General features: G+C 43.5%; 1 protein-coding gene across 1 annotated transcript in view; it reads left to right on the plus strand.

The window, feature by feature from the left end:
- The first annotated feature begins 19,213 nt into the window (after positions 1–19,213).
- The window catches only part of LOC128330590 (vomeronasal type-2 receptor 26-like), a 44,550-nt gene continuing 36,020 nt past the window's right edge, over positions 19,214–27,743 (plus strand). Inside the window, exons 1-3 of the mRNA XM_053263684.1 lie at positions 19,214–19,939; positions 22,593–22,820; positions 23,334–23,460. Coding sequence (XP_053119659.1) covers positions 19,223–19,939; positions 22,593–22,820; positions 23,334–23,460 — 1,072 coding nt within the window. The 5' untranslated portion in view covers positions 19,214–19,222. The remainder of the gene's footprint in view (positions 19,940–22,592; positions 22,821–23,333; positions 23,461–27,743) is intronic.

Raw genomic sequence — 27,743 nt, forward strand, 5'->3', positions numbered from 1 at the left:
ATACAAGTTGAATCTCCCTCCTTTAGAATCATCCCTTGTCCCGCCCCCCCACTCTGGCCATTTGGGTGACAGTTCCTCATGAATGGCAACCTACCAAGCCTACCAAAGGGCCAGACACATTTGGCCAATCAGGGAAGCAGGAGCTCGGCCAATCACTTAAAGGGACACGTGACACAAAATAGCCTCTTGTGCCTAAAATGAAGACTAGAACCTCCAAATCTTTTCGAACCGGTTCAAATCAAACCGGGTTCAGTTTGGTTGAAAATCGGACTGGCACTGGCACATCATTGCCACGTTTGGTCCGAGTTCAAACCATTAAACCAAACTGATTTGGGTTTGAACCAGTTCAGATATGAACCTGTTTGCACGTCCCTAGCCACTGGTGTCCAAAATGGAGGCTAGATCCTCCGAATCTGGTTGAACCGATTCAAACTGAACTGTGTTTGGTTCAGTTACAACTTGGTCTGGCACTGCAAGATCAGTGCCATATTTGGTCTGAGTTTGAACCATTGGATTGAACGGGTTTGGATTCAAATTGGTTCAGATTCGAACCTGTTTGCACATCCCTAGGGTACAACACAGAGATTGTGCCATAGGTACTAGGGATGTGCATGGATCGATTTTTCAATTCAATCTGAACTTGAATCAAACTAGCCAGATTCATTTCAAGCCCGAATCTGTGCTGTGAAACACCCCTGATTTGACTCGGATTCAAAATTATCCAATTCCAAATTGATTTGGAAAAAATGGGTTCTGGGGCAGCAGAGTAAGTTAGGTTTTAGTGCCCAATGGGTGGCAGCTACCACCCAAATTCCAAAGAAATTGGCCAAAGGGATGGTTTTTTTTCAAATTGTTGATGTTGGCGCATTTTAATTTCCCCCTGTAGGGAATAATGGGGATTTCAATGGCCCCATAACTCCGCATGGGTGGTGCCAGGGTGACCAAAAATGGGTTGTGATGTAGTGCACATGGGGTGCCAACCACCCACCACAAACCACAAGCCCATGGGGTACTGGGTTCTGTTCTTATTTTAGATTTTTGAGGTGTTCTGAGAGGATTCTTTGGTGCAAAATGATTGAGTGGATTATTTGGTCATTCATTATTGTCCTGGCCATAGTACTATTCAACCCAGTATAACAGTCTGCACTATCCACCAGCATAGCCATACTAGAGATTCCTGCTCTGCCAAAGATCAAACTACAGGTGAAACTCGGAAAATTAGAATATCGTGCAAAAGTCCATTAATTTCAGTAATGCAAATTAAAAGGTGAAACGGATATATGAGACAGACGCATTACATGCAAAGCGAGATAAGTCAAGCCTTAATTTGTTATAATTGTGATGATCATGGCGTACAGCTCATGAAAACCCCAAATCTACAATCCCAGAAAATTAGAATATTACATGGAACCAAGAAGACAAGTATTGTAGAATAGAACAATATCGGACCTCTGAAAAGTATACAGTGTACTGTGCTTGATTGGCCAGCAAACTCGCCTAACCTGACCCCATAGAGAATCTATGGGGCATTGCCAAGAGAAGGATGAGAGACATGAGACCAAACAATGCAGAAGAGCTGAAGGCCGCTAATGAAGCATCCTGGTCTTCCATAATACCTTATCAGTGCCACAGGCTGATAGCATCCATGCCACGCCGCATTGAGGCAGTAATTGCTGCAAAAGGGGCCCAAACCAAGTACTGAATACATATGCATGCTTATACTTTTCAGAGGTCCGATATTGTTCTATTCTAGTCAAGTCAAGTTTTATTTACGGTCCTAGACCAAACAATCCATGCATGCAAACAGCAGAACAGTTTATAGAAAACTCTATAGGTTCTCATTATACATCTTAAAAGCAATATAACAAAATTTGGCTACGGAGTTAAAATTTAAAACATTTTCATCAAAAAGTAAGTATTTAACAAGTTGTTCAGCAGATCGATCTGTCTGTTTACAGACCAGAGGTAAAATTAAGTGCTCCCTTGGTTGCCTATGTAATTTACAGGATAATAGAATATGCTCAATAGATTCTATTTCCCCACTGCCGCATCTGCAGTAGCGTTCTTCCAAGGGAACACCACTGTATCTCCCGGCTAATAATGCAGAGGGAAAAGAATTTGTTCTTGCCCTTGTAAATGCCCACCGGAATTTGCTGAATGTAATATGGGACAAATAATTTGCTGGTGAAAGATCCCATCTAGTTCTTACTCCTTTGTAGAATTCTGTCAAAGAGGCCCGGTTATTTTGCAATTCAATATCTGTCAAATGCTGTTTTACTATTCTTTTCGCATTTGACAAGTCTAACTCCAGCAGTTGTTCAGGGTCTATTCCTAGAGCAGCAAGCTTTTTACTAACTACAGTGCACCACTGCGGTTGTGGGTTTAACGATAGAAACTGAGGAATAAGGCCCACCGGGCATAGGTGGACTCTCAACCAAAAGTAAATAATTAAAAGCCAGGCACGAGATTCAATCTTTATGAGGCCGGCCTCCATGCGCAGTGTTACATTTGAGGTGCATCTTGTAGTCCCAAAGATAGCTCTCAAAAAGCCGGATTGAATTCTTTCTAGCATGTCAAAGTTCGCATAAGGTTCCAGTTGGATCCCGTATAAGAGCTGAGGGATAACCTTTGCTGAATACAGTTTTAAAGCCGCAGGAATGAAACCTGCTCCCTGTGTTCTGAAAAATCTGTTAATTGCCACCACACTGCGTTTTGCTGAGTCAGCTACCATTCTCATATGTGCCGCTCTCCCAGCATTTTGTTGAAAAACCACCCCAAGATATTTTATTTGATTGACCTGTTCTAATTTGTGTCCATCCAAGGTCCATGTAAATATCCTTGGTTTATTTTTAAAGCACATAATTTTAGATTTATTATAATTGATTGTCAGGTGTTCCTCTTGGCAATAAGATGTTAGAACATCTAAAGCTCTTTTGAGCCCGACCCTGGTTTGAGATAAAATAACCGCGTCATCCGCATACATCAGGATCGGGATCTTTTTGTTGGCTAATTTAGGTGCGTGGATATCAACATTTTGCAGCCGATTAATCAGATTGTTAATGTACAGATTGAATAAATAAGGGGCCAACACACACCCTTGCTGCACACCTTTCTCTGTTGGAATTGAATTGGTGAAATTGCCGGCAGTGTCCAAACGTACTCTTAAAGAGGAGTTCTCATGGAGCTTGATGAGCAATAATAAAAGCCTTTGATCTATAGATGTACTAGCCAATTTAGTCCATAGTAGACTCCTTGAAATTGAGTCAAAGGCCATTTTAAGGTCCACGAAAGCGGCGAACAGTGGTCCTTTATGGACCCTAACTTGTTTATCCACAAGTTGTTGTAAAATTAAGCAATGGTCCATAACCGATCTATTCGGTCTAAAACCTGCTTGCTCATCATGGATTATATGCTCCTGCTCCATCCAAGAGCAAAGTTTTACACACAGATGTTTGGCGTACAATTTACTTATTATATTCAAAAGGCTAATTGGCCTGTAGTTAAAGGGATCCTCCCTATTTCCTCTTTTATAGATCGGGACCACCATGGCTGAGCCCCACTCCTGAGGGAATTGTGCAGTTTGGTCTATATAGGTGAACAAAAGAGCCAGTGCTGGGGCCCACCAGTCTATATGAGCCTTTAATAGTTCTGGAGGGATGTAATCGTTCCCGGGTGCTTTTCCACCCTTCAGCTGCAGAATTAGTTGTTCTACCTCATAGGTGGAGACTGAATACATATGCATGCTTATACTTTTCAGAGGTCCGATATTGTTCTATTCTTCAATCCTTGTCTTCTTGGTTCCATGTAATATTCTAATTTTCTGGGATTGTGGATTTGGGGTTTTCATGAGCTGTACGCCATGATCATCACAATTATAACAAATTAAGGCTTGACTTATCTCGCTTTGCATGTAATGCGTCTGTCTCATATATCCGTTTCACCTTTTAATTTGCATTACTGAAATTAATGGACTTTTGCACGATATTCTAATTTTCCGAGTTTCACCTGTAAATATGATACAGATATGTCTATGGATTTCAAGCATACTTTCTGCTTGTTTTAAAAAATAAATATCTACTTGATAATTTTCCAGAGATTATAGTGGAAAGAAAATCAAAGGAAATGCTGCAAAGTTAAGACAGAATGGAAATAGGGATCCATCCATCCCTAGATATCCAGGATTCATTTTTTTAGGAGCTATGAGACTGTCGAGTGCATATTTTTAAGTATGTAAGAATTCTGATCAAAGAGATTGATTGATTTACTAACTCCAGACCATATTTCACAATTTCTCATCTTCTTTCTAAGGGAAAGGGAGCAATTCTTTTCTTGTTTTCCCATGGGACAACTTCTTTCTGCTACAAGCAAAACTCTAGTGTCCAACTGACAATTACCTCCTCTTTGATTATCAAAAGAACTGTTATTAATCCTCTTGCTGGTCTGAAGCCTTGTGGATTTCTGGGGGTCAGTAGCAAAACAAGCACAACACCTGCAGAAAATGTTATAAATTTCCCCGGTAATAATCAGAGCTAATGCTAGGAAAGGGGAAAGGTAAGTGTCTGCTGGCTTGATCTCTGATACTTATTCCTTGGATAATACTGTATATGCTGTCTCTTTTCTGTTTTCTCTAGTAATATTTTTTCTTTGTTCTTTAACAATGGCATCTCCATATGCTGAGATGAACTGAACATGTGGACTGGTCCACTTGTCCCTAATATCCACTTTTTTTTCTTGGAGAAGAAATGTGCAGAATATACAACAGTTAAATAACCTTTTTTTCCAAGAGTTTCAGATTACACTAGCATCCTGGCCTCTACCTGTGTTATGTGGTAAAACAGTGGGGGGAGGGACCCTTTTTCATTACCACACTGGGAGTCATAGGTATCCTGTATGAATATGACATCCAATTGACTTTGCATGCAGCACCTCATAATCAAAGCCCAAATCCCTTTACATTACCATGAGAATATTGTGTCCTGCCTCTGTTTTCTGATTAGCTGCAGTCACATTAGTAACTTAATTATTAGTAAGGATGCACACTCTGTACTCATGAACATCAACATATTGGTGTTATTTTATTTTGTGAGGATAAAAATAAGCATGTACACCACTCTGAGCACCTCGGAGGAACAGCGGGATATATATGTAATAAATAAAATAAATAAGTAAATAAACAATGAATATGAAATCCATCCAGAAATAGATTAATAAAACAGTGAATTTGATTACTCAGCTTAGCAGTACCAAACTCTGTTTGTTACAATGCCCCTTTTAAGAACTCAGTAAGGGCATTTTCTATGGACAAATTGCCTAGGTCACTTTCCAACATAGGTGAGGTCCTACTTAAAAAGGAAACATGGAGGGTAAATGGGGTGTAACAATGCTTTGGCAGGATATGCTCACCACAAAAAGCCCATTCTTGTTTTTATGATAGAAGAGACAGGAAATTATTTGAAGTAGATTTTTGTCACAAGATACCTTCTATGGAAGATGCAAATGTACATGCATCAGTATTGATCCATTTGCACCACTTTCACATACATTGGTAGCCTGTTGGCCAACTGACCAATTGGTTTACAGGGCAAGGGTATATTGAATTAATCTGACCAATCAATGATGAAACAAACAAGGGGCAAAAATTGTAAGGGGGAGGGGAAAAAGATATATATATGAAGAAGGCAGGATAATAGGAGAATTATCAAAGAAGAGAGGAGGAGAAAAAACCAGCACACAGACTTCCTGACTTAGAATAATTTGATTTTTCAAACTTTTGATCAATCTCTAGTTAGTTTTCTTGTGATAAGAAGGAGGCACCTATTGCCAGAAAACTGCATTTTGCTGCTGTTCCCTAAGACTATCAAGAAACTGGGTGAGAATAAATGTTTTAATTTTACAAATTGTATTTGTGTCTTCTTGGATTTCCAGAGGGCAGAGATCAGCCAAGGATAGGGGAAAGGATCTGGGTCTTCTGAATGCCCTTTTCCATTTGAAAGAAGGGAATTCTGATGCACCAAAATTACAGCCTTCACCATCACTTCCCCACAGTGGTAGCATGCTAGCCTCCATTCTATGCTCTAGGTTTCAAGCTCATCAGTGGATAGAAGGGACATTAAAGTCATTTTGTTTTAATCATGCAGAGTGTGATGATAGTGTTACAGATGAACATGGAGAATCTGTGCGTAAAAAGAATATTGCTTCTTATGTTCAGGATGGTGGCATTTGTGGTCTTGCTGGTCACACTTCTTCCTTACATGGAATGCAAGGCTGAATTTACTAAATGTTGGATGAGTGGCCCACACCCTCCACTGCACAAATATCACAAGACAGGGGACTTTGTCCTTGGTGGGATTGCTTCGCGGACAGGCATCGTCTTCCTTCCAGTCACCTTCACGGAAGAACCAGGGCAGACATTGTCGGAAGATCTGACGTAAGGAATTATTTTTAATTTGTTGATGTTCCCTGTTTTATCGATATCTGTCTGAGCATTATCTGGTGCTGCAGCCTCAGAACAGTTGCTTATTTGTCCAGGGTTGAAGAAAGTATAAGTGCAGTGAAGGGTATGTCCCCAGATGATGTCGAATTACAACTCTCATCATTCCCAGCCTTTGGCCACTTTTCAGAACCATTGATCTATTGAATAGCATTCTTTTCAACAATGGAAATAAAGCTGCTGAAATTCCATGTAATCCTTTAAACAGTTTGTTTCATGTTTCTTTTTACAGCATTTTAAATCCTGTTTTTAATACTGCCACTTTCCGTGTTGCACAAGTTCTGCTTCATTCTAGGCCTTCCACTCTGGTCATCTTCAGACATAAAGCCCAACTGGAGGCAAACATGCCAGAGGTTCGAATTTGTGGCGGTCCAAATGTGTGAAGCTACAGTTTTGTCACCCAACTGTGGACTGGTTTTTGTCTGCAAACCTGAATTTGAACTTTCGGTTTGTAGTGCATCCTGCTGTTGAAACCTGAGGTTTGAAGGTGGCATCGTGGCATCCAAATTCTGCCACTGCTGTTATCTTGGTTTCATCCGCAAGCTCCTCCCGCAGCCATTGGGTGGTTGGCTCGGAGCAGCCCAGAAAGGCATCAGTTCTAGGTAGCTGTGTTTCTCGGTGGCCACCTCTCAGAGCTTATGTCCGAGACTTTGCTACCCTGTTGATTCATGGCAAAAGAAGTAACTTATCCCTACCAATAATTCATTTTAAGGGGGAAAACACATTGCAGGAAACTCATGTTCCCCAGGATCAGATCCCCCCCCCCACTTATCAATCTACACAGGAAAGATGGGAAGACATTATGGGCACAGGTGCCCAGCAGGTCCTCAGCAATTCAGGCCTGAAGAGACATATGCATAAGTGCATGAAGTCCTTATAACATCAGAAATTGAACAACTAGGTTTTTTAAATTTGATATGAATCACCCAGAGACCTAGGTTTTGGGCCGTGTACAAATGTGTTAGGGGGGGAAAGGTTGCTTCCTCACAAAGTACATACATGTGAATCCTTTGGTGGTGTGAAACCATGGTGCTTAGCAGAAATAAGAACATAGCAGCCCTGCTGGATCAAGCCCATGGCCCATCTAGTCCAGCATCCTGTTTCACAGTGGCCCACCAGATGCCTCTGGGAAGCATGCAAGCAGGAGCTGATGGCATGCACTCTCTTCTGCTGTTGCTCCCCTGCAACTGGTGTTCAGAGGCATCCTGCCTCTGAGGCTGGAGGTGGCCTATAGCCCTCTGACTATTAGCATTGATAGACCTCTCCTCCATGAAGTTATCCAAACCCCTCTTAAAGTCATCCAGGTTGCTGGCTGTCAACCACATCTTGTGGCAGAGAATTCCACAAGTTAATAATGCATTGTATGAAAAAATACTTCCATTTGTTGGTCCTAAATTCCATGGCAATCAATTTCATGGGATGACCCCTGGTTCTAGTGATATGTGAGAGGGAGAAGAATTACTCTCTCTCCACTTTCTTCACACCATGCATGATTTTATAGACCTCTATCATGTTTCCCCGCAGTTGTCTTTTTTCTAAACTAAAAAGCCCCAGGTGTTGTAGTTTTGCCTCATAAGGAAGGTAACCTCGGCCTCTGTTCATCTTGGTCGCCCTTCTCTGCACCTTTTCTAGTTCTACAATGTCCTTCTTTAGATGTGGTGACCAGAATAGTACACAGTACTTGAGGTGTGGCCACACCATCATTTTGCATAAGGGCATTATAATATTAGCAGTTTTATTTTCAATCCCCTTCCTAATGATCCCTAGCATGGAATTGGCCTTTTTCACAGCTGCCGCACATTGAGTTGACATTCTCAACGAGCTGTCCACCACGACCCCAAGATCCCTCTCCTGGTCAGTCACCGACAGGTCAGATCCCATCAGCCTATACTTGAAGTTGGAGTTTTACATCCCATTGTGCATCACTTTACACTTGCCAATATTGAACCACATTTGCCATTTTGTCGCCCACTCCCCCAGTTTGGACATATCCTTTTGGAGCTCCCCCCACTCAGTTTTGGATTTCACTACCCAAAAGAGTTTGTTATCTGCAAATTTGGCCGCCTTTCTGCTGACCCTGACTTGTAGATCATTTATGAATAAATTAAAAAGCACTGGTCCCAGTACAGATCCCTGGAGGACCCCACTTCTTACTTCCCTCTCCATTTATCCCTACCCTCTGTTTCCTGTTCTTCAACCAGTTAGCCATCCACACATGTACTTGTCCCACACACTCGTTGACACTCTAAAAGAACTCCAAAAGTTTGTGAGGCAAGACTTTGCAGAGATTTACCTTTGCCATTCTGGTTCTCCCCCAGCAGGGCCTGTTCTTCTATGCGCTTTACAATTTTATCCTTCAGGATGCTTTCCATCAGTTTGCCTTGAATGGATGTAAAGCTAACCGGCCTGTAATTTCCCGGATCACTCCTGTATCCCTTTTGAAAATTGGTGTTACATTTGCTACTTTCTAGTCCTCCAGTACAGAGCCTGATTGTATGGATAAGATATATTTTTGCAAGGAGATTGGCAATTTCACATTTGAGTTCTTTAAGGACTCTTGGATGGATGCCATCTGGCCCTGGTGATTTGCTAGTCTTCAATTTTTCCAGACTGTTTAGAACATCAACTTTTGTCAGTTCTATCTGACAGTTCTTTATCCTCCATCCCTGAAAAGCCTGGATCAAGAACAGGTATATGCTCAGTGTGCTCTGCCATGAAGACAGATGCCAAGAACTCATTTAACTTCTCTGAAACCTCCATATCCTCCTTAAGAATCCCTTTCACTCCCTCGTTATCCAAAGATCCAACTGCCTCCCTGGCAGTTTTCCTGCTTCTGATGTATTTAAATAAGTTTTTGTTATTCCCCTTGATGCTTTTAACTAAATATTCCTCAAACTCTCTTTTCACCTCTCTTATTGTCAGCTTGCATTTCTTTTGTCAGAGTTTGTTTTCCTTTCTGTTCTCATTTGGGAAGGCTTTCCAGTTTTGGAAGGAGGACTTCTTCCCTTTTATGACTTCCTTGATATTGTCTCTTATTCATGTTGTCATCTTCCTGGACTTAGTGATATGTTTCCTCCTTTTTTGTATACCTTCTAACTGGGTTCCTAGTATTGTGCTTTTGAGTAAACTCCATGCATTCTAGAGTGAAGTGACTCACCTAATTTTCTCTTTCAGTTTTCTTTTCACCATACTCCTCATTTTGGAGAAGTTTCCTCTTCTGAAATTCAAAGTATTTGAATTTGACTTCCTAGTTGATTCTCTTCCCACATTTATGCTGAATTTGATCACACTATGGTCACTCAGGGGTGTAGCAAGGAGTGGTCCTGGAGATGAGATTTTAAAATGGGCCCCTCACTGCTGATTAACAAAGGAGACTTTCAACCATGCAATGCGATCCTATGTATGTTTTCTCATCAATCCTAACAAATTCAGTACAGTTTGCTCCCAGGTAAGTGTCTAGAGAATTCCAGCCTATGCCATCAAATCTTACCACATTTAGCTGGAAGTACATTTCACTGAAACCTAAAGAACTTTGTAATTTTTTGTCATGACACAAGCCACTAATAGGACTTTTTTTGATGGTTTTTTAATTTAAAAAATATTAAAAACCAACAATTTGTCCAATCCACTTCAATTTAAGTATACATATTCCTCCCACATCTCTCTGCTCAAAACCAAAGCCCTGTGCCCAGTCATTCCAGGTGATCTAAAGGCTGGTGCTGAAATGGGGTTGTTTTTCTATGAAGGCAAATGGCAGATTCTTCCATATCAGGGTGGAACTACTTTTTTAAAAATAGTTTTTTAATTTTTTTTAATTTAAACCATCAAATTCCTCAATCTCTGAATTAAATATTCAGAGTCATTTCAATCTGCCCTAACCCACCCCCCACTTACATTAAAGCTGTATGGCAAGCAATCTCTAAATATCTAGGGTGGGGGGAATAACCACAAAAAGGAAATCACATCCTACCTCCATTACTAAGCCTGAGGAGTCAAAAGCTGGGCAGAGCTGTGGTGCGCAAGAGCAGCCAGCACTGGCCACCCTGCCTCCTTCACTCTTTCCTTCCTTCTTTGGTGCCTGGCTGCCTGCCTCCTGGCACTCGAGTTCAGGCTTCAGGGAAGCCTGCATGAAGGCCTCTCTGGAAGCCCCACCAACCCACTGAACAGGTGAGAGGTGGAGACTGAAGGGGCTGCAGCATCTTGCAGGCTGCTTTACTCCCCTACCCAGAGCAGGAGGGCTAGCAGGAGAGGGAGCAAGCAGGCAAGGCAAGGGGGACTGGTTAAGGGACCATGGGGGGCCCTCCAGGCCTTGTGGGCCTAGAGACATTTGTCTCCCCTTGCCCAATAGAACTTATGCCCATGTGGTCACTGTTCCCAAAGGGGTCGATGATACCAGGGTCGTAGCAAGGTTGGAGTGGGCCCAGAGACGAGATTTTAAAATGCACCCCCCCACACTCAAAGTCCAGGGCCTCCGCAAACCCCAGGTCCCCAAGGATTTAAGTCTGATATTTCAAAATAAGTATGCTGCCTGGAAATACATTTCACTGAATACACACACGCACACGTCACAATATATAGTGATATACATTGAGTACTATACATCTGTGCTACTTTTAATGCCTAGAACACAATAGCAATGTTAATTATTAAAATGGCCCCCTCGCTGCAGATTAGCAAAGGAGACTTTCCACCATGCAGTGTGAGCCTATGTTTGTTTTCTCAGAATTCTGAACAAATTCAGTAAAGTTTGATTCCAGGAGGTTTTTCACATGAGGCTTTTAAAGCCCTTTAACACACCTCTCCTCTGGAATGGAGGTGCTGCATTCACATGGCCAGATTTACCCTGAAGTCCCTGAGAGTTATTGGGGAGCAGTTCACACACAAGAAAAATAAAATAAAAGCACCACACATGCTTCACAGTTCTCACTCAGACCTTCTGGGTTGCAAAACAACTTGAACATAAGTGTATTTATAAATGAATGAATGAATGAATAAAATAACTGTTTGTTCCAATAGTTTTTGTAATTTTCAGCCATGAAACAAGCCACTTATAGGACTTTTTAGATAGTTTTATTTTAAGCCAGCAAATTTGCCAAGCTGTTTTAAAATAAATATTCAGAGACTTCTCAGTCCCACCCCCCATATCAAAGCCTTATGGCAAGCAGATCCCTATATATCCGGGGGGGGGGGAAGGTAACCACAAAAAGGAGTTCACACTCTACCTGGCAAATGCTGGGCTGGGTTGGGCAGGGCAGCAAGGGGTCTTCTGCTGCAGAGAACAGTGGTGGCCACTCTGGCTGCCTCCTCCTTCCTGGCTTGCTTGGGCCCTACAGACTTCACAGAGGCCTACACAGAGGCCTCCGTGGAAGCCCCGCCCACCCGCCGATCAGCTGAGAAGTGGGAGAAAAGGAGCTCTTTGCAGCTTGTCTGCTGCTTCCATTGCGGGCCAAGAGAACAAGCAGCAGAAACGGCGAACAGGGCAAGTGGCTGAGGGGCCTTGGGGCTGGGCAGGGGGCAATGGGGAGTCATGTGAGGTGCCTCTGGGGGGCCCCTCCAGGCAGTGGGGCCCCTAGACAACTGTCTCCCCTTGCCCGATTGTTGTTACGCGTGTGGATGACACTGACATCACACACCAGGTCCTTTGTGAAACTCAGGATTAAGTCAAAGGTCACCTTCCCTCTGGTTGGTTCCAAAACCAACTGTTCTAGGGCACAGTCATTCAGCATATCTACAAATATGACCTCTTTGTCATTACCTGACTGTGAATGTGACCAGTCTATGTGTGGGTAATTGAAGTCACCCATTATTACAGCCCTGCCTCTCTCTCCTTGACACCTCACTGATTTCGTCCTGCAACTACCACTCACTGTCAGTGTTTTAATCCAAAGGGTGAAAGCACGTCCCCCGCAGCACATTTCCTTTCAGGCTTTGTATTGTCACCCACAGGGTTTCTGTGGAGGACTCTGGTCCTCTTAGGTTTTCTAGCTTGTTCAATTCGATCCCTTGCTTGACATACAGTGCTACTCCACCTCCAAGGTGCCTCTCCCTGTCCTTTCTATAGAGTTTATATCAAGGCATAACAGTGTCCCACTGATTCTCACTGTTCCATCATGTTTCTGTTATGCCCACTATGTCTATTCCTTCATTAGCAACCGAGCACTTCAGCTCGCCCATTTTGGCTCAGAGGCTTCTGGCATTGGCATACAAGCACCTATATGCTGAATCTCTTACCTGTTGTATGCTATCTTTCTTTTGGCTCTTTGATCTCTTTGACCTGCTAGAACAGCCTTCTGTCTGCTCTTTAAGTGGTTCTACTCTGTCTCCTTCTGTTTTATCTGAATCCTTTGCACCCTCGCACTTTAAAGGCTGGCATTTGCTGAAACAGATACTCTCCAGCTCCTGTTGGCTGTTCCCTAGGCATCATTTTAAAAGCTGCAGTGCAACCTTTTTGATTTTAAGCACCAGCAGTCTAGTTCCATCTTGGTTCAAGTGCAGACCATCTCTTTTGAACAAGCCTTGCTTGCCCCAAGATGTATCTCTGTGCCTAACAAATCTAACCTCCTCATCCCAGCACCAACATCTTATCTATGCATTGATACCCCTCAGCTCTGCCTGTCGTACTGTATCTGAATATAGTACAGGTAGCATTTCTGAGAATGCTACCTTGGGGGTTCTGGACTTCAATACACTACATATCAGCCTAAATTTTCTTCCAGGACCTCCCGACTACATTTCCTCGCATTGTTGGTGCCGAAGTGCTGTGCTTTCTTTGCTGTGTTCCCTTGCTTGTTGTCTTCTTTAGGAGAGAAATACAAACATGTTGCTTTCTCCTGCTCTCAGACCAGCAGGCAACTGACTCTTTCCTGGAATGCTACTTCCTCAGCAAACAAACTGACTGTACTCAGGAATGTGACCTCTGCCACAAGCTGAGGCAGGCACTCAGCTGGAGTGAATCTCCCACTCAGGCTTCTCTTTGGTCAAAGTCACAAACAATTCTCCCCATCTAGAAAAGAAACCCTAGAAAATCTCCAGCCCTAACAGAATCCATTTCTCCTTTCCCTCTTCTTTTCTTGGTGATTTATTACCAATGTACCAACCCTGTGCATGTTGGGACTCCCATCAGTGCTACATCTGGAATAAAAGAGGAGTAACCTTGGGCATGGTAACCTTCCTGTGGTCCAGTCACATAAAGACACAACACGTAGTGCCACTAATGTGCTGTCAGATCCTGTCCATTGAATTGGATTTCCTTAGCAATTGGCAACAAACACCTTGGCATGTTACCAGGCAAGATGGGGCTTTACTCAAAATTGCCATACAAAACATTTTGACAACTTCCAGAAGGGCAAGGGGCAAACATGCAAGGAACCCTTTCATTAATAACACACCTGATCTAGTGTAGCTGCCCACCAAGGCATCCATCCAAAGGTATAGCATGTGCTCTGCTTGGGGAGCAGGGCATTGATTGCCCTGGATGCCTGGTCAGTGCTTGCATTTTCAAAATTTCTATGGAGTTTTCTGCTCCCTCCAACTGTATAGAGGGGTGCCTTAACTCTCTCTCTCTGTGTGTATATGCACATGTCCAGCCTGGGGCCCCCAGCTGTAACCCAGAACCCCAGAATGGTGTAGCATGATATGTACTAGCAAGGCAAAGTCTACCATGATCAGTAGAACACTAACTTTGGGTTTAAAGAAAGCCCCACAGTTTTTTCAGTGGTTCTGTTCTATTTATTGTACCAGAAGGGGAGCAGGGGCCAACCCCTTCCCCTGAGATCCATGCATGCAGCAACGGCCATACTTCATGAGCAGAACCATCCAATGGGACAAAGGGATGATAAGACGTGGAATAAATATTTATTCCCTTTCCCCAAGGACCACTTTCATGAGAGTGCCTAGCTGTGGAGTCACAGCTGTGGAGAGTGCCTAGCATGTGGCCTGGAGGGTAGGGATGTGTAAACAGGTTCTAATTTGAAGTGGTTCAAATTCAAACTGGTTCAGTTCAAAGGTTCAAACTCAAACCAAACAGTGCATTGAATTGGCAATGCTGGTCCGAGTTCAAACCAAACAGAGCCTGGTTCTATTTGAACTGGTTCAAAGGTTCAAGTCTCTAAAAGTGGGTTGGGGTTATAGGCACCCATGGATGCCAACTACCTGCCAAACCACAATGCAATCAGAAACTCCTGCAATCTCTAATGGTTTTTAAAAAGATTTTTCTGTTCTTTTCTTTCTTTGTGCTTTCCCCTAAGGATATAATGGTGACATTAACTACCCCATTATTCCCTATACAGAGCACCTAGGGACACAATTCTAGGGTTGGTGGTAGGCACCCAAGAGTGCCTACCACCCACTGACTCCCAACGTAATCAGACACTCCTGAGATTTGTAATGATGTTCTTTTTGAAGATTTTAACTTTTTTTTAACATTTTCCCCATAGGGAATAATGGGGACTTGAACTTGCCCATTATTCACTATGCAGAGCACCCAGGGATGCCTGCCACCCACTAAACCCCAAAGTAACCAGACACTCCTGTAATTTTAAATGTTGTTTGTTTAGGATTTTTACATTTTTTGCATTTTTCGCATAGGGAATAATGGGGATTTGAGGATGCCCCAACTGCCCCCCATAGGGAGTTCTGGGGCACTATGTGGGCAAGACACCGTATGCCACAACTCCCCCCAGCAGCCCCAAGCCAGTGGGGTACATAGGTGTGTGTGTGTGTGTGTGTGTGTGTGTGTGTGTGTGTGTGTATGAATGATAAACTTGGAGGTCACACAGAGTCATTAGGTCATACACTGTTCTATATTTTTGAATGGGGAGAAATTCCTATTCATTGCATGAGAGTCCCTAGCTATGGAGACACACATGTGGAGGGCTGCTGTCCAGTCCAGTTGCTGGATCTGTGAAAGCACCAGGGAATGGTACCCCAGCAAAACCTTTCCCAGTCGTGGTGACTGCCATGAACCCGGAATCCAAGTGCCACCTCTGACAGACTGATCTCCCTGCAACACATATTAGGGTTGTGTGTGTGTTAGTTCAGCATGGCCACCTGATTTGCCAAGGATTGCTCATATCTATGGGTAAATTACCGAGAAGCAATGGGAAGAAAAACAATGATATTGCTTGGTTTTCTTTGTTAAAATTACCTTATGATGAATTACCTCAAAGGAGGTAATTGAATAGGAGCTATATAAATACTGTAATAAGCAATAAAAAGGATATAGGATAGAAGGATAATAATGTCAATGGCTGACATGATATGGAAATCTGCTCAAAGCAGTCCCATTGAAATTAACTTCATTAAGACTACTTTGCATAATGTTCCTTATAAAGTCTGCCAATAGTAGTTGAATATTCTTTTGTAAAAGAATGCAACTCTCATTCTAGCATCGTAACTAAAAATTACCAGCACATCCTGGCTTTGGCTTTTGCAGTAAAAGAGATCAATGAAAACCTTCAGCTCCTACCCAATATCACTTTGGGCTTCCACATCTATGATAGCTATTTTGAAGCAAAGCTGACTTATCATGCCACAATGATACTTTTATCTACAGTGGAGAGGTTTGTTCCCAATTACAAATGTGACCTCCTGAATAATCTAATAGCAGTCATTGGAGGCCTGGATTCTGACATCTCCCTTCACGTGGCAAACCTCTTGGATATCTATAAGATTCCACAGGTAGGACATGTATATCTGTGTTGCATACAATGTAGGAATGAAAACATGATTCACACTTTTTGTATTCTTTCAGGTTTCATTTTGTGGTTTGGGGACAGTAATGGGTGCACTCAAAATAATCTGTTGGACCTGTTTGGTTTTGTGTGTGTGTTTGTGTGACTAGTGAATGACATTTAAAGGCTAAGAAGAGTCTTCTAGCATTCATTTGTAAACGATAAAAAAGCTAACTTATGGTTACATCTGTATGGCTCAGTTCAGAGTTAACATGAACCTGCCGGTCCAATGAACCCATGTTTCTGCACCCATCCTCCCCCTGCTGTCCTGTCCGTGTTGGTACATTTGAGAAAGCAATCTCTCTGCAGTGAGCAAGACTGCAGAGAGGTGGTGGAGCTGGCTGTGCAGGTGTTCCCTCCTAGACAGGCTAGACAGCCAATAGGAGCCAGCGTGAGAGAAGAGCTTCCTCCCTTAACTCCTGTTTCAGAGTGGTGAAATTGTGTGCAAGGGTCCATATGTAATGCTGGCACAGGCAAACTGGAGGCTGGAACAATGAAACTTGAAGAGAACCAAACGTGACAAACACAGTTTGGGGAGGGAAGCGGTGGGTCAATTTTAAAATTTAACTGTCATTCTCCCAGTTTGTACATTCAGGTTTGCGAACCCGAGGTGAAGAGGCGTGTGGTTTCCCGATGGATTTGAACCGGGCCTACGAGTCATAATGGAAATGACAAAGGAGAGAATCTCTGCAGTATCACAAGCATAATTACATGATGATTGAATTCATTATTTCAAATGCAATCTAAATTTCCTCCAGTTTTTAAACTGCTCATATGGAGAAACAGCTTCATAAGCTACCAGAGTAGAAGAGGAACAGCTTCAGCATGACTGGGGCTCTAGCTACTTTATGGCCATCTGCATAAAAAAGCACTTAAAAACTAGAGAGCCTAGAGAAGGAAGAGTTCAAATGGTGGTGCCAAAAACATGTGTAGCCCTCAAGGCAGGAACTGCCCAAGGCCAGGCTGGGTCAAGAGCAGCAGAGATGCCTCTAGCATTTAAAGGGAGATTGTACCTTTTACAGTAGGTAACATGTCCTGCACTCTCAAAGGAACTAGAGGTTTTGGGGGCCTAAATCGAGATAGGGAATATGACTAATTCAGCTAATTAGGGATGTGTGAACGAGCTCAAGGTTGAGCTGGTTCACCATCAAACTGGTTTGTTTCGAGGGCTTGCCCTCGAGCCGGAGAGGGCCCGGTTCACCTTGAAGTTGAGCAGAACCACCCAGGCCAGCTCTGGGCCAGTTCAAGTGTTCAAATGTTTTTTAGAGGGCAGTGGCAGAGATCTCCCATGGCCTCAGCAGCATCCCTTGATGTGGCCAGATGACTCAGTGAGTGTTTAATTTTGTAAAAAATTGGAACCCCTGATCCGGCCCATGTTTGAACCAAGCCAGGGGCTCAAAATGAAACATTCACAGTTTGGTTTGAGTCAGGTTTGGACTCAAACTGAAGCAGGCAAGTAGATTTTGGGCACACCCCTACATCGAATCCCTGCCACTTCCTTAGTAACAAGTGCTGCTCAACAGAATAAATATAGCCTTATTTGTGTTTAAAATGTTCAATTAATTTCCTAAATAGTCCTTACTTTTGTTAGCATTATATTTTAGACTTAACCAATGCTTTACTTTGATATTTTCTTATTGACTACTAGGATTGTGTAGGGTTTTAAGAGGGAGTTAAGGCAAAAATATTTCTCAGTGCAGTTCTCCTAATGGCCATAAACCAATAGTCTTGGGAGCCTCTAGGAATAGGGATGTGCGAAACGTTTCTAACCCATGGGGTACAGGGTTCTGTTGTTTCTGAAGTATTCTGAGTGTGGATTCTCTGATAGCAAATGAGAGTGGATTCATGGTGTCTCATTGAAAATCTCATTTGCTATCATAGAATCCACACTCAGAATACCTCAGAAACAACAGAACCCTGTACCCCCATGGGTTAGAATCGCATGGGGGTGGTTGGCACCCTGTGTGCACTACACCACCACTCGATCTGGGCCACCCCAGCACCCCCCAAGAGCACTTATGGGGCTGCTTAAAGCTCCATTATACCTTATGAGGAAAACCCTTAAAGACGTGTAAAGTTCAACAATTCACCAAAAATCAGCCCTCTGCCCAAATCAGAAATTCAAATTCTACCCAAAATTCAGGTAGCTTCCTTGCCCCTACATGGCACTAACACCAACCCCACACTGCTCTAGGCCACCCCTTCCCCCCTGACGTGAAGCAATACACCCTCCATTATACCTAATGGGGGAAAACCTTAAAGACGCGTAAACTTCAACAATTCACCAAAAATCAGCCCTTTGCCCAATCACTCTGCAATTGGGGTGGTAGCCTCCACCTGTTAGGCACTACCACCCCACCCCACTATTTTGGCCCAGATCCCACGTTATGCCCCCAATCTGCCCCAAAGACACTAAAACTTCAAAAATTCACCAAAAATCAGCCCTTTGCCCAATCCCCATGAAATTTTGGTGGTAGCCTCCACCCATTGGGCACTACCACCCCACCCCACTCTTTTGGCCCCAGGACCCATTTTTAATCCAAATCAATTCAGATTCAGATTAATTCGGATCCGAATTGAATCGGGGTGATTCGGACAGGCCATATTCGGATACAAAACAGAACAGGGGTGTTTCAGTTCGGATCCGAATCGAAACACCAAAAATCCGAATTGCACACCCCTATCTAGGAAGCTGCTTTTCTTTCATTCCCAACCCACTAGTCAGGGCATTTGAAGAACAAAAGAGAGGGTTATTAGCAGAGGTTTTCTGGAATAATGTATGTGGTGTTTTGAACATTTGACATTGTTCTATATATGTTGTTAGTATTTTCTCTCCCCTCTTCTCATCTCTTTTTAGCTCACCTATGGCCCTGCTCCAATGATGAATGATAGAGCTCCAGGTCTTTCCTTCTACCAGATGGTCCCCAATGAACCCCTTCAGTATGCTGGGATTCTTTCTTTGCTTCTATACTTCAGATGGACATGGGTTGGAGTTCTGACCATGGATGATGAAAACGGAGAAAGATTTGTGCTGAATGTGCTTCCAGTGTTTAACCAGAATGGTGTCTGTTTTGCATTCATAGAGAGAATACCCAGACTAACATTTATCACAGAATATCTGGGCATAATGGAATATGGAGCAAAAGTACATGATCTAATTATGGACAGCAAGGCAAATGTTTTGGTTGCCTATGGAGACTCTTTTTCCATGATATACTGGAAATGGCTCCCATATCTATCAGAACAAGAACATGTGACAGAAAAACCCAAAGGTAAAGTGTGGATCATGACAGCCCAGATAGACCTCATATCATATACCTATCAAAGGGATTGGGATATAGAAACATTCAATGGGGCTCTGTCGTTCGCAATTCACTCCAGTGATCTACCAGGATTTCGCCAGTTTGTTGAGAGCAGAAACCCATCCAGCACACAAGGAGATGGTTTTCTCAGGGACTTCTGGGAACAGGCATTCAATTGTGTATTCCCAAATCCAGCCCTGGAGAAAGTGGATGGGGATATTTGCACAGGTAAGGAGAAGCTGCAGATCCTTCCTGGGCCTGTTTTTGAAATGGGCATGACTGGCCATAGCTACAGTATCTACAATGCTGCCTATACTTTAGCCCATGCACTGCATACCATGACTTCATCTATGCTCCAACGCAGAACAGTGGTGAGCAGAGAGGAACTGAAGCTCCAGACTCAACAGTGGTGGCAGGTAAGGGACTAAACTTCACATTGTCCTCATTCAGATCTTAACCCATGTGGAATTTATTTTAGAAATTATATGCACATGTATGCACACCTAATTCTATCTGCCTATTCTGGCAGGACCTTTCTCAATTGTCCCACTTCAGCTTGGAGTTGGTTATTGGTTCAGGACCAGTCTGGAATTGTTTCCCCCCACAACGTATGTATGTATGTATGTATGTATGTATGTATGTATGTATGTATTTATTTATTTATTTATTTACCCATCCATTCATTCAGTTTCTATACTGCCCTTCCAAAATGGCTCAGAGTGGTTTACATTAAAACAAAACATTTAAAATCAAATTAACCATTAAAAACAGAGACTGTAAAACACCATCAAACAATAACAAAACAATTCTTACCACATGTTTGTTGTTCAGTGCACCAGAAGCCCGTAAATCCTTGTCAAAGCTGCTCTTCTTCTTGCTTCCTGGCTCCAAACGGTGGCTGACATCCAGATTAATGCAATGAGCAAAGATGCACCCAAACATAGCTGAACTTATGCTCAACACTGCTCAGTCTCTATACAAGCTGTGTACGTGCACAACAAGGCTAGCAGATAACTTTGCATCAATCCCGGAAATGTATATGGATTGAAAAAGTGGTTTCACAGCCAGAGGTGCACCACAGGAGGCACAAGCACATCCATTTGCACTGGTGCAAAGAAGACAGTGTTATAAGAAGTTTGGGTTTGAGTGCTGGTGACCTTTTTCTGAAACAAATATAGTTCTTGTTCTTTACATTATATCCCTTTTAATTTTATCCAATAATTCAGGTCAACTCTAGGGATGTGCCCGAGCTGTTTGTGTACCCCCTGACGGGGCAGGGACCGGTTCTCTTAAAGCAGCTAAGGAGCTCTTACCTGCTTGTCCAGGCCACGTTGTTTTCCCGCTGCTGGCAACCAGTCCCTATACAGTCTTGTGGGAGTGTGGGGGAAGTGGTGCAATTCCCTCCAGCCTCCACAAACTGTAAGCATGCACCTGGTCACCATGCTGACCACACAAATGGTTGAAGTGCATACACACCGGCCATGTGCATGCCAGCGCTGTGTGGAGGTTGCAGGGGGAAATACTGCTGACAAGGGCAGCCATTTGGAGAGTTGGCACTGCAAATGGATAAGTGGGGCGGGGACCAACAGGTAAGAGGCTCCTTCCCTGCTCTTTAAGGGAACCCTTCCCTGCCCCATTGACCCAGTTGGAATGCTGGTGCCTGAGCCCGTTCACCACATACCACAGGAGGCAGCGAACAGGCTCAGTGACATTCCTAGTCCATACTAGACTAATACCTTTTCTTTGCTTGGAAAAAAAAATCTGATCAATTATTTTTCAAGCTGTTAGCTTCTGAAGTTCCCATAACAATAGGACAATCATCTAATGGTGAAATTTCATGGATTCTTACTGCTGAAAATATTTGAAGCCAAAGTTGGCATGGGCAATTCTAGGCACATTCTGTAGAGTTAATTCCTGGTTCTGGATGTGGCTGCCTGGTAAGAGGAGTCTGTGAGCACCCTGGCAGTTGCATAGTTTCATAACCGTTCCCTTCTCTTCTTTTCTTCTATGGGTTTTTCCCCTCTATCCACCCCCTTTCTCTGTTTTATCCATATGCACAAGGCACAGTTCTTCTTCACAATACCATGTACTATAGTAAGTGTCCAGAAGTTCAAATCCACTATAGTAAAATTCAGAAAGTGCAGCAGCTTTTCCTTTCACTCCTCCATTGGTGTAGAACGTCTGAAGGAACCCAAATTCCATAAATGAATATTGTGTGTTCTTGCAGAGCTCCTGCCACCCCTTAAAATTGTATGTTCTTGATGGCTCCTGCCACCACTGCCAACATCTGCTTGTGTCCCGCTTCCAGCACTCTTGCATGTTTCACCTGTGACCTGAGATGCATGAAATCAAGGATACTACAACCTGATTCCCTCTCCTATTCCACCCAGCCCAATTACCTGCTGTTCCCCAGCCTGTGCTGCACCACCGCCAGTCCACCTGCCAGCCAGACCTCATGTCCCTCTTCTTTCCCCACCCCCCAGTGTTGGTAAGGTTAGATGGACGTGGGCCCAAGGGAACCATCTGACACCCAAGCTCCCTTCCATTAAAGAGGACTAATGATGTCACTGCCGGTTGGGCATACAGCTCCCAAGGCCCCATGCATGCCAGCTCTTTACTGGTTCTGGAGGCTGGGGGAGGGAGAGGGGTATGATGGCTGGCAGACAGGTGGACTGACTACAGTGGGGCACACAGTCTGGGGCAGTGGCAAACAACTGAATGGGAGGTGGGCAGAGAGGTAGGTAGGAAGTTGACTAGCCCCCCTTCTTTTGACAGCTTTTGTCCTTTGTAAACATTCACCTAAAGATAGATACACTCATGTTGCCAATGGAACAGTCTACCCTGCAATAGATTGGACTCTCTACCTCTAATCCTCAAGAGGTTGAGAGGCCAGAAATAGAATAGAGGCCAGAAGGTCATAGAAAAGAGGCCCAAAGGCCATTTTCCATGGATGCCTAATATATATCTTAAGTGTGCAAGGTATTGGATCAGAAGACATCAAAGGTCCCTCCCAACACTGAAATTCTACTATTCTACATTTAAGAATTAATTCTTTTCATTTGCTTCTAGCTCCATCCATTCCTGAGAGGTGTCTCCTTTAACAATACTGCAGGGGACAAGATTACTTTTGACCAGAATGGGGTGTTATCAGCTGGATTTGATGTTATCAACTGGATCATATCCACAAACCAATCCATTCACAGAGAGAAAATTGGGTGGGTGGATCATCAAGCTACTTCAAGCCAAGCACTCACCATCAATGAAGATGCCATCACATGGCACAGCTGGTTTGAACAGGTGGGATCCAATTGCCAGCAGTTTGGGGGATCATCCACTTTGGTGGGAGCACAGAGTATCATGGTGATGTGAAGAGCTACTTCAGTATAGAGTGTAGTATATAGCCCTATAAAATTCTGGCCAAAAACATGACTAATGCTGATATTGCACTTTGGCATCATGATAATTCAAGGACGTTGCACTGGCTAGTTTCACTACCTCTGGTGCTTTGATTACATAATAGTGTTGGTTGTAGCAACTAGCACCACAACTATTTATGGCAAACGCCACATGTTTTGCAGGGAGGTTTTGCCCAAAGCACAATTCTGAAAATCCCCAATATTAGGGCATCTAATTACACAACCTTCTTCCAGTAGCACAATTTGGTTCATCGTGCTATGTTAGTATTGCCGTAAGGAAAGAAGCCATGAGACAGTGGTTCCTGCACTGCTTCCATAAACATATGAAAGAGAACCAAATTCTTATCAAGTCCTAGGTCATTTCCCCTCTAAGAAGATCATTTTTTTTACTTAGGTACAGCCTCTTTCTGTATGCAGTGAGAGTTGCTATCCTGGTTCCAGGAAGAAAGTGAATGAGGGGGAGCCGTTTTGCTGTTATGATTGCATCCTGTGTCCAGAAGGGAAGATTTCACATGAGAAGGGTAAGAAGGTTACTGTTTTGTGCTCTCTAATAGACTGTCTGCTATCTAGAAGAACCTGTGATTTGAATCATGTATGTGTTGTAGTTATTTTTCTTCAGTGAAATATGATAGGAAGTTTTAGTAAACATGAACTCTAGAGAAAGCTGCTGATCAGGAAATATCTTAAGTGAAGTGGCTGCCATTTGAACTGAGTTATTCAGTCATACTATCCTGGAGTTGCTCTAAAGGACGACTTAATTTCAAAAGGGCTTCCACTGTGTGATTAATCAGGATGTCAGCCAGTGTTCTTAATAGGATGCAGTGGCATGGCGACACTGGTGGCAGCCTCCATCTAAATTTTTTGAGTGAGCTGCCACCACCACCACTGCCACTGCAACCCCCTGCCACCCTACTCAACCACCACTATCACTGCTACTGGCCTTTACATGCCTCTCTTACTCTCACCATCATGGTCAGCTTCCTTCCCTTTTCCAATCATGATGTGGTATAATGACATCACTGCCCTGGCACAAGCCCATTCCAGGGATAACAGGTGCTGGGAGGTAATATCTTTATACCACTTTGTGGGTGGAAAAGGGAAGGAAACCAGCCACAATGGCTGTGGTGAGTGGAGGCCACAGAGGCCAATGGCAGGTGGGCAGTGGTGGCTGCAGTAGAGGCAATTGGCTGGTAAGCACACAGGCTACCCTTGATGGCTCTCCAGTGCGTCCCCAGTGACCTCTCTGTGCAGAGTACACATTCCTAGTGGAATATGATGTCTTTCCATGTCTTTTCACATGGACAGAAAGCCATTCCACTTACCCAGGTTTTTCTCTTCCAGACCTGAGGAGAATGGACCTCAGGAGAATTGATTTCACTATCAAGTATAGACAATTTATTTAGGGTTTCAGCTCAAGAGCTGAAAGATTCATACTTTGGATTGAAGCAAGTCTAACACTGTGCTATTGTAAACCTCTTCCATTGGTGCATCAGCATTGTTCCAGTACAATAATGTTTGCTTGCATGATAGGGTGTGCAACCTGTGAGGTATCTCCTGTTGAGAAACGTCTTCTTCAGTCCATATATATTTTAGGGAATTACACAAAGAATGATACTTGTATTAAATGAGTACAGCTATCCCACACCAACTTCGGGTTTCCCAACCACCGTTCTGAGTATCTTGCATAACATGACCTGAGTATCAGCAAGTTATTGCTGGATTTTGCTGGTGAGAAACACAAAAGAGAAGTGAAGGAAAGAGAGGAGAGAGAGTCGGAGGAGAGAAAGATAGACAGATAGGAAAGTAATGAGATATACAAGTACAAACATGTAGTAACTTTCAACCAAGTTTTCCAAAGTGGTTTACAGAGAGAAATAATATATAAAGAAGACGGATCCCTATCCCCAAAGCACTCACAATCTAAAATACGGACATATGGAGGAGATGATGAGGGGCAGGAGAGGGAGAGAGAGAGACGGAGAGAATCAGAATAAACCACTTCGATTTTTTTTACTTCTCATCGCTCCTCTCCGTGCACATGGAGTTTCTCTTACTGCTGAATTTTTCCTGCTTTCTAGTGGCTCCTGTATTGGCTTTCGGCACCAATAACTCTAATGACCACTAGGGGCACTGGGGATAGAGATAATCAGTAAGGATCTCCTCTTTCTTGTTTATCTCTGTGGCCCCTCATTTGATAGAGTGTACCCAGGAAATTCCTCAGAGTGACAGCTAAAGTACAGCTATGCAGAAAGGCTGCATTCAGACATGACTGTTCCATTCGTGCTAAAGCTGTGAAGCCTACCTTCCAAAAGTGGGAAGAGAAGGAATCACAGCACTTCCTAGAGTTGATTGATAGTGATGTCTGTGATCTGTTGCAACAGAGCACAGGTGGCAATTGCTACATACTCGTGTTTATTGATGATTTTATAAGATTTGCTTATGTTTATACTCTGACAGAGAAAAGACAAGTGTTTGAGAAATTTAAAGAGTATGTTGCACTGGCCAGTAATAAATTTGAAAGAAAGCCTCAGAAACTAAGGTCAGACAATGGAGGTGTGTACATATCAAATGGCACGAAAACATTCCTAAAGGAATATGGAATTTCATATGAGAATACGTACACACACACACACACACACACACCCCAAAAATGAATGCTGTGGTAGAGAGGGGAAATAGCTCTTTACTGGAAATGGCCAGATGCATGCTGCAAGATGCAGGTTTGACAAATACGTTCTGGGGAGAAGCAGTGATGACTATTTGCAGAACAGATTGCCAACTAAAGCTGTAGAAAACATGCCATTTTAACTATGGTTTGGGTACAAGCCTAGGAAAAATGATTTTGAAGTATTTGGATGTTAAGTAACTGTATACTTACCAAAAGCAAAGAGAAACAAGCTGAATTACAGAAGTAAGAAAGGAGTACCCTGTACGGAATCCTTCATGATGAAAGTTTTTCAACATTAGAAATTTTGAAGTTTTGAGAAATTCAGAGAGAATTTTTTTCTCATTCTCTCACAAGACGAGAACCAGGGGTCACCCCATGAAACTGAAGGCTGAGAAATTTAGGACTGACAAGAGGAAGTACTTTTTCACACAGTGCATATTTAATCTATGGAATTCCTTGCCATGCAATGCGGTGGTGGCCACCAGCTTGGATGGCTTTAAAAGGGGCTTAGACAGATTTGTGGTGGATAGGTCTAACAGTGGCTACTAGTCTAGTGGCTGTGGGCCATCACCAGTCTCAAAGGCATGATGCCTCTCAATACCAGTTGCAGGGGAGCAACAGCAGGAGAAGGAACATGCACATACCTCTTGCCTGTGGGCTCCCCAGAGGCATCTGGTGGGCCACCGTGTGAAACTGGATGCTGGACTACATGGGTCTTGTGCCTGATCCAGCAGGACTGTTCTTATGTAACTTTGATATTGAATTTGCAGTGTTGTGTACTTTGATGTGAGACATAGGCCAAACAAAGGTGCACTGCCAGAAATTAAGCCAAGGATCCAGATGAGAGAGGAACTAAGTGAGCAGACTTTCATACACTTCATGCCAGACAGTGAACCCAAAGAATCTGTTCCAGAACTGGAGGCAGATTTAGAACGGGGTACACAGTCTGAGCCAGAACGGAGGCACTCATAGAGGCCTGAACAAAAGACTCTTGCTCATGAGCAGAAGTGAAGAGTTACAGGAACGCTATACATGGCGAGACCTTGAACAGATGCCAACCCAAAAGCGGAGAAATGGAGGAAAGCTGCAGAAGAAGAAATTGAATCTCTGCACAACAAGACATGGGCCGTTGTGGAACAACCTGCTAGAAGAATGAGTGTAGGGTGCAAATGGGTCTTCAAATTTAAACAAGATGCAGAAGGGGATGTACAGTGCTACAAGGCAAGGCAAATAGCCAAAGGATCCTCCCAAATAGATGGTGAAGAGAACAATGAGACATTTTCACCAGTCCTGCAATACACTTCCATTAGGACACTACTCTGCATAGCAGCAGCCAGAAAGATGTATGTTGACTGCTTGGACGTAAAAACTGCCTCCCAAATTGAGTAATTGAGGAAAACATCTAAATGCAGCAACCACCAGGCTTTGAAGTTCCTGGAGAAGTGAGACTTTGTGTGCAAACTTGAAAGAGCATCTATGGCTAAAGCAAGTTGCCAGAACATGGAATGAAAAGCTGAACCAACTGTTGCTCCAGGAGGGGATCATACAAGAACAAGCTGACCCCTGCCTATAATGATGATTTGTCAGGCGGGGGAAAGACATACATCTTGACTTCTGTTGATGACCTGATCATTTGCTATGAAGAGAAACAAGACAGTCATGAGATTGTAGAGCAAATGAACCACTGGCGGAGCCTACCACCAGTGGCCTGTGTGTGGCCGTGGCAGCAGCCCTGCTGACCCCACCCCCTGCATCCGACATCAGATGCAGGGCTAGCCACGCCCCCACATCTGACGGCAGACACAGTGGGCATGGTCTGGCTCCCGAATGGAGACTTGGGGCTCTCTTTGGGAGTTGGAGTTTAGCTCCCAAAGGGGCCGCACAGCCCCTTCAGGAGCTAAACTAAGGCTGGCACTGGGGGTGGTTGACACCCTCGCTCTGGGCCACCCCAGCACCCCCCAAGTGCAGTTATGGTGCTGCTGAAACCTCCATTCTTCCCTATGGAGAAAAACCTTAAAGCCACTTGTGGGGTGCTGGGGTGGCCCAGAGTGAGTGGTGGTCTAGTGCACAGAGGGTACTGGGTTTTGTTGTTTCTGAGGTGTTCTGAGTGTAGATTCTTTGGTAGCATATGAGATT

The sequence above is a fragment of the Hemicordylus capensis genome, chromosome 6 (assembly GCF_027244095.1).
Source record: "Hemicordylus capensis ecotype Gifberg chromosome 6, rHemCap1.1.pri, whole genome shotgun sequence".
Taxonomy (NCBI): domain Eukaryota; kingdom Metazoa; phylum Chordata; class Lepidosauria; order Squamata; family Cordylidae; genus Hemicordylus; species Hemicordylus capensis.